The sequence below is a fragment of the Suricata suricatta genome, chromosome 12, assembly GCF_006229205.1.
Source record: "Suricata suricatta isolate VVHF042 chromosome 12, meerkat_22Aug2017_6uvM2_HiC, whole genome shotgun sequence".
Taxonomy (NCBI): domain Eukaryota; kingdom Metazoa; phylum Chordata; class Mammalia; order Carnivora; family Herpestidae; genus Suricata; species Suricata suricatta.
In genome coordinates, this window is record NC_043711.1 from 15,197,152 (window position 1) to 15,208,555 (window position 11,404).

Genomic DNA, 11,404 nt, shown 5'->3' on the forward strand with positions numbered 1-11,404 from the left:
GAGAGAGAGAGAGAGAGCGTGGCCATTGTAAAGAAGACGTTCTCACTGATGATCTGAGGACATTTTACTATGTAAAATTCGGACACCTGCCTGGAAGGTCAGTGACAATGGCTCTCCCAGAGGAGGGGTAGGGAGGGGGTGGGCCGTAGGTGACAGCCAGCCCTGCACCCTGCACCAAAGCCTTGTGTGCCATGGCCTTGACCCTTCCCGGCCTGTGTTCAGACTTTGTCCAGGTGCTACCCAGAGGCCAGCTCTCGACCTGGGCTGTGTCACGTAAAGCAACCATTGTTTTTGCCACGCAAATGTTGGGTGTTTTTACTTCCCTAAAGAGAGAGAGGCGAACACCGGGCGTAGAGCCCACGCCAGGAGTTTCTGTTCCTCCCTGCTGGGCAGGAGAGCCCCGCCCTCGTCTATAGGGAAACCCTGGCAGGGACCCAGGCTGCTATAAATACGCATTCCAATTGCTCCAGGAAGGCCAGGCTTCCTCATTTTTTTTTTAAGTGGAATTTGTAACAGCTTCTGCCCAGAATGTTCGTGTCCGAGGCCCTTTCATGTCCAGGCATCCTGTACCACTGCCATGCGGAGGGTCTGGAATCCGGCCCGCTGCTGCGTCACAGGACAAGCCCGACGGGGCCAGCCTGCTAAAATAAAGACGTGATTATCTCCCTTCTGTGACCTCTGTCTTGTATTTGGACAGGAGTCCTAATAGCACCCCTTCTGAGGAAGAAGCAGGAAGCTCCTCTCGGCTTCAGCCAGACCACACATCTGTTAGGCATGGAGTCAGTTCATTAGAAAGTACTGGAACCCGAGGCACAGGGCCCAGCTGGGATATATCTTTGACGCTGCTAGATTCTCAGGCTCCAGTGGGCGTGCACTTCCCTCAGACTGGCCAGCAGCACAAGATGCCAGAGAGTCAAACATACAATGAGCAGGATGTACAGCCATGATGCCAGCTCAAGAATCCGGACGGAGGTGTACGGAACAGAACGGGTCTGTGCGACTCCAGAGTGAGCCATGGGCCTGGGGCCAGTCTGGGGATGGGCGGAAACAGTCCACCACGGGATAAGCACTTGAGTTTACAGTCTGTGTCACCATGCCCACATTGAGGCAGGCCGACCAGTTTTTTGGGTCAAGGGAGCTGCGAGTTGATCCACATTCTGACCCGTGTTCTACTGCCCAAGGTGAGGCTCAAACTCACAGACCGCAAGATCACGGCCCGAGCTGAAGCCGGACGCTGAACCGACTGAGCCACTCAGGCGCCCCAATTAATTATGATTTTAAAATAATGAAACAAAAAGAATACAGAGCTCCATATACAGCATGATCCTAGTGGTAGTGGCCTGGTTTGGTAGGGCTGTTCGTATATATCTTATTCATTAAACACATTGCTATCTTTCAAAATAAGAAGTTTAGGGGCACCTGGGTGGCTCAGTTGGTTAAATGTCTAACTTCAGCTCAGGTCATGATCTCGCAGTTCATTAGTTCGAGCCCCGCATCTGTGCTGTCAGCACAGAGCCTGGGGCCTGCTTCAGATTCTGTGTGTCCCTCTCTCTCAGCCCTTCCCCTGCTCACACTTTCTCTCTCTCTCTCAAAAAGAAATAAACTAAAAAAAAAACAATTTAAAAAAAACAAAAGATGCTTAAAAAATTTTATCCAGGTGAACATGATTTTCTTCTTTATAGTTTGACCTTTCACAAACTTTCTGCAAGGAGCAGGCATTACTTTTGCCGTCAGGAAAGATAAAACGTCAGTCCCAGCACAGGGTCCCTGGCGTACCAGTGCTGGTGGGCTCATTCCCTCCGCCTCAGAGCTGGCTTCAGACCATCCACTGAGGCATGGGCTCCTCCCTCAAACGCACCTCCTGGGCTCAAGGCTAAAAACGAGGAGGAGGTGTGCAAGGGCCACCTCACCGCCACCACCCCTGGAAAAGCCAGTCCCAGCGTGAGGAGCGCAACCTCGCTCACTGCCGGCCCCCGTCCAGGGCCCGCCTCCAGGAGGACGGGAAGGCAGCGGGGAATCCACCACACCGGTAGTGCCCCGGGATCTGTTTTCCTTTTTTTTTTTAATGTTTATTTATTTTTGAGAGAGAGAGAGAGAGAGACCTGGGGAGGGGTAGAGAGAGAGAAGGAGACACAGAATCTGAAGCAGGCTCCAGGCTCTGAGCTGTCAGCATGGAGCCTGACGTGGAGCTTGAACTCACAAGCTGTGAGATCATGACCTGAATCGAAGTCGGATGCTTAACTGACTGAGTCACCCAGGCACCTCCAGGAACCTGCTTGCTTTCTTTTTTCTTTCTTTATTTTTTTAATGTTTATTCATTTTTTTGAGAGACAGAGAGAGACATCGTGAGTGGGGCATGGGCATAGAGAGAGGGGAGACACAGAACCTGAAGCAGGCTCCAGGCTCCGAGTTGTCAGCACAGAGCCCGACGTGGGGCTCGAACTCACGGACCATGAGATCATGACCTGAGCCAAACCCGGACGCCCAATCAACTGAGCCACTCAGGCGCCCTATAGGGATCTCTTTTCTGATGCGTGTCTTCCCTGCACGTTTGGGGACGTCTTATGTTCGTGAGCTCAGCAGAGGTTTTGCAGTCTGAGCCTGAAAGCAACACGTACATCATTGTGTTCTGCCCATCGCGGAGGTCACTGGGCAGCCCTGCAGGTGGGGAGCCCGCCCGTGTCTGCTTTGGGGCCACAGCATGACGCACTTGAGGACACAGACTTGTGGGCTTTCGTTCCTTACCGCTTCCTCGGGTTCCACCCATCCCGAGCCAAGATGAGCTTTTTCCAATTCAGTGCTTGGTGAGAGCCCTTTTCCAGAAGTTGGGCGTGAAGGCTGGGACCTCTCTGAGAAGGCGGAGAAGGAGCTCCTGCAGCTCTCGGCGCATGGGCTCCAGTGATTATGAGTAAAGGGACCGGGCGGGAGGCCCTCGCAGACCACAAGTCATCACAGGCAGGAAGGGAAGCGAGCACAGCTCGTGATTTAGGGATGTGCTCCCAGGAGCACAGAGGCATTCCTCAACAGGGCTGCAGAGACCAAGGCAAATCAGCGGCCTTGTTTTGCCAAAACACACACTTTAGAACAACGTGTCCATCTGTACAGCTCTGGGTGCTGTTTAGAAACAGTTAGCGGGGCTACCTATAAACCCCAGGCCAAAGTACGTGGGGGGCACCTGGCAGGCTGTGAGAAAGCCGAGGTGTGGCCTCGGGCCGCTCCAAGCCGGGCTGTCCTGGGGTGAAAGCGATTGGCCCTGCCCCCCACGAGCCCTGCGTGTGCTCAGTGACCCTCTGTGCCTTGGCATTGCAGGCCTGGCGCAGGTGCCCAGGAAGCTGTGCGCGCACTATGCCTGGGACGCCGGCGTGCTGCTTCAGGCGTGGCCAGCCGTGGACCCGCAGTTCCTTCAGGAGCCCGACGTCGTGGAGATGGCCGTCCTGGTGAGTGTCTCCCGCAGCCCCAGAGCCCGGCCCGGGCAGGTCCCGGCCCATGCGAGCCCCACAACCGCCGCCTGGGCCTTCCCAGGCCTCCCCGGCCTCGGCCTGCCCGCCCTGCCCCTCTGTCCTTTGCACATGTCAGTCTGAAGTCACCACATACATAAAGCACTGAGGGCCCTCCAGGGATTAGAACGTGGAAAATAGAGCCCTGTCCCATGTTACAGGTGCTGACAGTCTTGTCCTCTAGCTCCGTTCCAGTCCCCTCTTCCATCTGTTTCGTTCAGCGGCTCTCAGTTCATTTAGGGAGGAGGGGACGGGAGGGAGGTTGGCAGAGCAGGAGCACCTCACTGAAAACTCTAGTTCAGGGAGGCCGCATCGAATTCCTCTTTTGGGGGGATGCCTCGCTGGCTCAGTCAGTTGAGCCTCTGACTCTTGCTCTCAGGGTTGTGGGTTTGACCCCCATGTTGGGCTCCGCACTGGGCATGGAGCCCACTTAAAAAAAAGGGGGGAGAGGGTTGGTAAATTGCATCATTGTAGGTACATAAAAGACATTTTGTTATCTCAACTTTTCATAGAGCAGGGAACTCTAACAGTTTGTCCTTTATATAATGTTTACATATTTAAGGCTGACGGGGCTAACCTGGGGGAACCTCTTAGCACGCACGTCTCTGAACCACGAATGAGGCTGGGTCATTCACATCAAAAATCAAAGTAAACTCTTCTCACTCAGTGAAGTAGGTGTTTCCATTCTCAGTGTTTGCAATGGAGAAATCAGGCTCAGAGAAGTCGGTCGCCTTGCCCGAGTTTATTGATTCGTCAGTAATGATCAAGTTACCATCAGGCACAGTGCTAGGCTCTGAGGGTACAAAATCAAACAGGACACACGGGGTCCCTAATGCTTATAGAGCTGTAGGCCGAGCGGGAGAGACAGGGAGGAGAAAAAGGAAAGAAAAAGAAATAAAATGACTGGAAATTGTGAAAGGGCCGTGAAGGGGCTTTGCCCAGGGCCTGAGGGAGAGTCTGCCGGCCATGTGCAAACCCTGCCCTTCTGTGTCTGTGCAAACCCTGGGCCCGGCGGACGTGTGCAGGACACCCAGCCCTTTGGAAGCCACTCTGTCTCCACGCCACCTCCCCTGGCCCTTGGCTCCCCACCAACCCCACTTTGCCTCCCCCACAGAGGGGAGGACGTGGGCCTGCCGTCGAGCGCTTCTTCCAAAATCTCAAAGTCAAAAACAGGTCTGCGGCACAGAGACGCCGTTTCTTCTTCACCCTACATAACATGTACAAGAAAGATCTCATGGACCCCTGAGAACACGTCCTCCGCATGTTGAGAAATGCCGGCTTGAGGAGCTGGAGTTTTAGCCTGTGCAGTATCATTCCATGTTAATCACAGCAGAAAAGAAATTTCCTTTCGGTGATTGGTAAAATAATTTCAGATTATTGTTGAAATGACAACTCAGAGTTTAAACTGTTTATACACAGGACTCCCTGCGGGGTCCACCCAACTTGAGCACCTCAGGCTCGGGGCCCCGGGCCCTGTGGCAGACCCCCTGTGGACACCTGTGTTGTGTGTCTGTGTGACCTCAGCTGGCGCCCCCGCCGGAAATAGAAGCTGCAGCACCGAGCATGCAGGGCAGCGTTCGGTCTGGCTCGAGTTGTCCGTGCCCACAGCGTGCAGGCCCGTGCCGAACAGGAGGGACACCGAGCCCAGAGGCACCTGCGCCTTCTCCTCATGCAGCATGGCGGCCTGGAGGGAGGCACGACTGCCCCCCCCACACACGGAGTTTCCGGACCCTCGAGGTTCAAGGGGGGAGCTTGGGAGCGAGGCCGTCCTGCCTGTAAGTCTCCGGCTTACAAAATACTTCCATAAAACCTCGGTTTCCTCAACTGCGAAACGGAGGCCAACACAGTGGCTGCTTTGTCTAGCTGTTGAAGGAATTCGGTCAGATAACGCCAGAGAGGCTGAACTTGCTTCTGGACACACGGGTGACAAAACCCACTAACAAGCAGTGAGCACCAACTGCAGGCCAGGCACTGCCCCCAAGAACTTTCGAGATCCTGACTCCTTTACCCACATACAACAGCCTAGAGCAGGCCCTGGTTTACCCATTTCACAGGCTATGTGACTAAGGCCACCCGACGGGAGGAAATGGCGGCAGAGCGGGGCTTGCTAACTCCTGGGCACGCTGCAGGTGCTGCCAGCTGCCTGCGTCGGAACCAGCGCTTGGCGCAGGCAGGGCATTGCAGGGAGGGGACATGGGACCTGGCTCTCAAGGGGAACAGCATTTCCCTAGAGTGCAGAAGAGCATGGCTGCTCGGCACAAGCAAAGGCGGGGAAAGCCCTCGGTGACAGGACTGGGAGCTGTGGAGGGGCTCAAGCATAGACACAGGCAGGGCGTCACTGGGGAGAAGCCAGGAGTCACCCCTGAGGCGGCTGGGGGCTGGCAGGGGGCAGAGAGGGGCCATGCGATCATCCCGTCTCCATCACTTGTGAGGTGGGGCCTTGGGCAAGGGGCTTCACCTCATGTGCCTCAGCTTCCCCATCTGTAAACTGGGTGTGGAGTGGTCCTGCGTGTACCTCACAAGGCTGCAGGAGGACAAGCAGGTTCGCCCAGGTGGAATTGCACAGCCCAGCGCCAGGCACAGAGTGAGAGCTCAGCTGGCGGAAGCTTCCGCTGTTCGTAGCCGTCATGGGGCTGCCTCTGTGTCGGTGAGTGGCCATGAGTGGCCATGGATGGGTAAAGGCGGTGCTCAGGGGTTCCAGCTTCTGTTGGAAAAGCCCAAGAGAACATGACGAGGCCCTGGACGGGGGCCAGGAGTGATGATGGGAGATGGCAAATACAGAGGAGCAGAAGCCCTAAAGTCACAGGAGAACTTCTTCCCCCTTGGGCCCCTGGAGGCCAAGTCCAGGGGCATCTGACGTCCATTTAACTGCTGCCTCCTGCCAGGTGGTGGGGCGGGAGGTGTCTTCTGAGGTCACGGTCAAAGCAAGCACAGGGTGGTGAAGGAAGGTAGCTCCCAATGGCTTAGAAACAGAAGGCGGGTGGGCGGTGGGCTCAGTCCTTCGAACAGCAGCCCTCGCTCCGCAGCTTTAGGACACCAAGACCCTGCATCCGGGAGACTCACGCTTTCTTACTTTATTTTATTTTATTTTATTTTATTTTATTTTATTTTATTTTATTTTATTTTATTTTATTTTATGTACTTTATTTTATTTTATAAGTTTATCTATTTATTTTGAGAGAAAGAGAGCAAGCAGGGGAAGGGCAGAGAAAAAGAATCCCAAGCAAGCTCCACACTGTCAGTGCGGAGCCCAATGTGGGGCTTGAACTCTTCAAAACACAAGATCATGACCAAAGCTAAAATCCAGAGTCAGATGCTTAACACGTCTGAGCCACCCCCAGCCCCAAGACTCACACTTTTTTAAAAAGCCATCTTTTTAAATTAATTAATTATTATTAAAAAATTTTTTTCTAATGTTTTATTTATTTTTGAGAGAAAGGGAGAGATAGCCTGAGCAGGGGAGGGTCAGAGAGAGGGGGAGACACAGAGTCCAAAGCAGGCTCCAAGCCAGCTGTCAGCACAGAGCCCAATGTGGGGCTTGAACCCATGAACTGTGAGATCATGACCTGAGCCGAAGCTGGACGCTCAACTGACTGAGCTACCCAGGCACCCCTAATTAATTAATTTTTAAGTTTATTTATTTATTTTGAGAGAGAGAGAGAGACAGTGCACGTAGGGGCAAGGGGTGGGAGAGAAAGACAGAGAGAGAGGGAATCCCAAACGGGCTCTGTGCTACTAGTGCAGAGCCTGACATGTGGTTCAAACTCACAAAACCTGAAGATTATGACCTGAGCCAAAACCGAGAGTCAGATGCTCAACTGACTGACTCATGCAGGCGCCCCCCTAAAAAGAACCATATTCTAGAATATTTCAGGACACAACATTTTATCTTTTTTGACTCCCACCCAGTGATGTAGGTTAATGCAACCAAGAAAAATGCCACTAAGTTCTACACAAATCTGAAAAAAATGAAGTGGGTAATTAGGGACATCTAATAGGCTTGGGTTGAACCTCAGAAATTATTCCTGGTAACTTTTCATAATACAGTGACTGTATTTTCCCCGGTAAAAAGCAGGAGCATCCATGAAAGAATTGTAAGTATTCTCACAGGAGCATTGGGCGTGGGGATTGGAGCGCCGTGGCTGAGCAGCCGTCTGGGCCGTGAGAGTGCTTTCCTCTGTCCCCTGACCAGTTCATATGTGCCGTGAAGTTTGTCCATATTAAACAGCACTTAGTAAACACCCACTGATGTCCGAAAGCACGCCGGCCCCTTCTCGGCAAGGAGAGTTCAAGTGGGCTGGGCCTAGGTTCCCAGTCCCTGTGCCTGGGCGCCCCCTCTCAGAGGTGGAGAGGTTGCCTGCCTTTCCCAGGAGCCAGCCCACCTGTGGCCTGGGTAAATCCTGGGTGGCTCCCTGGAAGTGGCTGAGGGTGTGCGACCTAACTTCCAGCGCAGCAGGGAGGGGCACCCACATGCGCTCTTGGTACCGGGTGACCCAGCCTCTGTCTGCCTGTCTGTGGTGTTGGGAGGCTGGCACTGCGAGGCTCCCTCTCAGGACTTTCTCATCATTTGTCTCGCCTTTTGTCCTCAGATCAACAACAAGGCCTGCGGCAAAGTCCCCGTGCCCCAGCGCGTTGCGAGGGACCAGGACAAAGTCCATGAACTCATCCTCCAAAGTGAGCTGGGTGTCAGACTCCTTCAGGGGCGAAGCATCAAGAAGGCTTTCCTGTCCCCCAGAACGGCCCTCATCAACTTCCTGGTGCAGGACTGACGACAGGGAGGGCCCTGGAGGAAGGGGTACGGAGATGCGGGCCCAGGACGGGGACACGACAGGTGTCTTGAATATTTACCCTCGTACTCTGATGGACGGGCATGGGCGCAGAGCCTCTGTGGTGGGGCCTGGTGCAGGGGTGGGGGCGGTGGGGCAGAGGAGAAGGACTCTCGAAGGCAGAGGGGTGGGGCAGGCCCTGCAGGTGGAGGAAGTCGTCTGAGCCCGCGCAAAGCCACCAGGGCTACCGCCGGGTGTCTACAGGAAGGTGAGAAGAGAAGTGAGAATGAGTGTGTGCCTCTCCAGCAGCCTGGGAGCTTCTGACCCCCAGAAACCACACGGCCTTAGACACACCCAGGGAACAGGCCAGTAAACTGAGGACCCACACATGGCATTTGGGTCGTGTCCAAGTACCCAGAATGTGGCATGGACGCTGCAGTCTTCAGAAGCTGCTTGGAACCAGAAGGCAAGTGGGGCGGGTCCCCCTGCCAGCGTCCCCGCTGCTCGGCCTGCTCGGGCGAAGCGTCACCTCCTGACCACTCTCTCAGGGTGTGACATTTGCTGCGTAGCGAAGCGGAACCACTCTGGGTCGGACCTCGGATGGAACCAATCCCAGGGCTCGCCGCAGCCCCACGGGGAGTTTGCCCCAGATGCCGCCGCCGCTGTTGATGTGGCCCCCAGAGCCCGTCACTGCAGGAGTGAGCTCGCTGCAGAGAAGTGGCCCAGTGGCACTGGGCGTTGCCTCCTTGTTCGCGCCGCCACGGTCTGACAGCCAGGGAGGTGGCCAGGGACGGACCCCTGTTGTTGGTGTCCTAAGGGTTATCTGGTTTTAGGTGACGTCAGCAATAAGGTGCTCTCACCAGAAGTGGCGGAAGCCACAGATTAATATTTAATGGGGACGTGGAAGAGAATTTAGATGTTTTGTGATCTTCAAAATCTATATGTTTTCTGATGCCATTTTTCTGAGGTGGCCTCAGATGAGGTAGCCTGCAGTTGAGCAGCTAACAGATGACTTGTTTTTAATGTAATAAAATGTTTGTCACATTCGACGTTGGGACATATGTGTGATCTTGGAACAGCCACCAGATTCCAATTCTGGGAGTTAATCAGGAACAGACTGAGGTATTCAGTCACCCTCGGAAGCCTTGGCCGTGTGCCTGACTCCACATGGAAAGTTCTAAAGTGAGGTATGTGTAGGACTCACAGACACGGTAGACAGCACTGATTCAGGGATCTGAGCAACAGCCATTAATTTAGTGGCTCTCGAATGTAGCTCAACCGAATGCCATGCCTGGTCCCCATTGAATCAGAAATTCTGATTTAACTGATCAAAGGTGTGTTTGGGCATCAGGCAATCTTAAGAACTGCATGGGTGAGTCTTCTAAAAAAATTTTTTTAGTGAATTTATTTTTGAGACAGAGACAGAGCATGAGCAGGGGAGGGGCAGAGAGAGAGGGAGACACAATCAGGCTGTACACTCTGAGCTGTCAGCACAGAGCCAGACACGGGGCTTGAACTCATGAACCATGAGATTGTGACCTGAGCCGAATCCGACTCTCAACCAACTGAGCCACCCAGGCGCCCCAGCACGGGTGATTCTAATGGGCAGCAAAGTTTGAGAACCACTGATTAACTGATGGATTTGAACCATAATATCTAACCAGTCCTTCCTCTCCCTGTCCTCAGCTTCGCTGAGATGAGTTTGGTGTAGGACCAAAACATATGAAGGAGGACAGCTGGGAAAGAAGGGGAAGCAGGGGCCAGAACTCTCCGAAGGTACTAGATGTTCCTGGAGCTGACTTGGGTAGACACACCCACGGACCAGCACCTGTGGATTAAATCTAAGAAAGTAGATATGGATATTTGATCTGGGAGGGAGAAGTGAGTGTTTTTGCTTGTTACTGAAGTGAGCCAAGTGGCCTTGAACCCATCAACAAGATACAGGTTGGGGGAGGGCGTCCTTTATCTGCACATAATCTGGCCAGAGCAAGGGGCCATTAAAGCCTCTGGTCTCCTGCACTTCGTGGCTTCAGAGAACTTTTCTACCTGCGGATGAGACTTTTGAAAACCAGAGCTCCCTTGGTCTTTCTGGAGATGGTTGGTACAGGGGAACGGAAGGTTAGTCCCCGGGCGTAGGGCGGTGGGGTGGGGAATCATCCCAGGCCTCTGTCGCTGCCTCCATCAGGCCCAGCGCTGGGCTCAACAAGTTCACTAGCATGATGTCATGTAGTTTCCACAAAAAACCTAGAGGGGAGGAATTATCCTCTAGTAAATGTGAAGAAATCCAGGCTCTGAGGTCCAAGAATCTGCTCAGTTTCCATAGCAAAATAAAGTAGAAGAACTCGGATCCAAACCCACATCTTCTGGCCTCCGAATCCCCTGATGCCACCCAGCTTTGCCCCCCACACACATACCTCCCACGGAATTGCCCGTCCTGCTCGAAGTAACCAGTCAGGACATTCGGCAATCCCGGCAGAGTGCTGCCCAGCCCCTCCTCCTGGGGCGGCACAGCACGGTCCTCTGTGCAGGGACAGGTACTGGCTGACGGGCCGGGAGCGCAGTGGGGGGTCCTCGGGCCGGAGGCAGAAGTTGTTGCCAAATCAGCGGGAGACCCGGGCTCACGGCGACGGCAGGGTTGTGTCTGTCAGGGCGATGAGTGCCCCACGGCAGATGCCCCTACGGCAGGCGCCTCTGTGCCAGGGAAGATGAAATTGATCTCGGGGCCCCTAAAACAATGAGCTGAGAAACGGCTCAGACATGCTTCCTCCCAGCCTGAGCACACACCCCGGAGCTGGTTAAGGGAGACAGGGCGCGGCCAGCAGGGAGAGCAAAGCCCGGTTGGTAAAAGGGTGTCAGGCAGAGGGGGCTTGCAAAAACCACGTACTGTGCAGCTGTGTTCATGAATGAATCGGTGTGCTTACACAACGTGATTCTGACCATGGTTTTTTTTTTAATTCCCACCCTTACAAAGACAGAAGGAAATTTGCCCACAAATTGTTGGTTGAGAGGCCAACAAGTAATTTTTTTCCTTCTGTTTCCTTTTTTTTTTTTGCATTTTCTAACTTGTATTGGCTATGTGGTTTTTTCTTTATTGTTTGGGGGTAGGGGGAATGTCAAAATGGACAAGTTTGTGAAGATGCA

At 53.8% G+C, this 11,404-nt stretch overlaps 1 protein-coding gene across 4 annotated transcripts in view; it reads left to right on the top strand.

Moving 5' to 3' along the window:
* Positions 1–9,312, top strand: part of LARS2 (leucyl-tRNA synthetase 2, mitochondrial) — a 152,820-nt gene extending 143,508 nt beyond the window's left edge. For all 4 annotated transcript variants that reach the window (XM_029917668.1, XM_029917670.1, XM_029917669.1 and 1 more), the window contains 2 exons: positions 3,310–3,437; positions 8,087–9,312. In XM_029917668.1, the coding sequence (XP_029773528.1) occupies positions 3,310–3,437; positions 8,087–8,266 (308 nt within the window). In that variant the 3' untranslated portion in view covers positions 8,267–9,312. The remainder of the gene's footprint in view (positions 1–3,309; positions 3,438–8,086) is intronic.
* Positions 9,313–11,404: the final 2,092 nt, after the last annotated feature.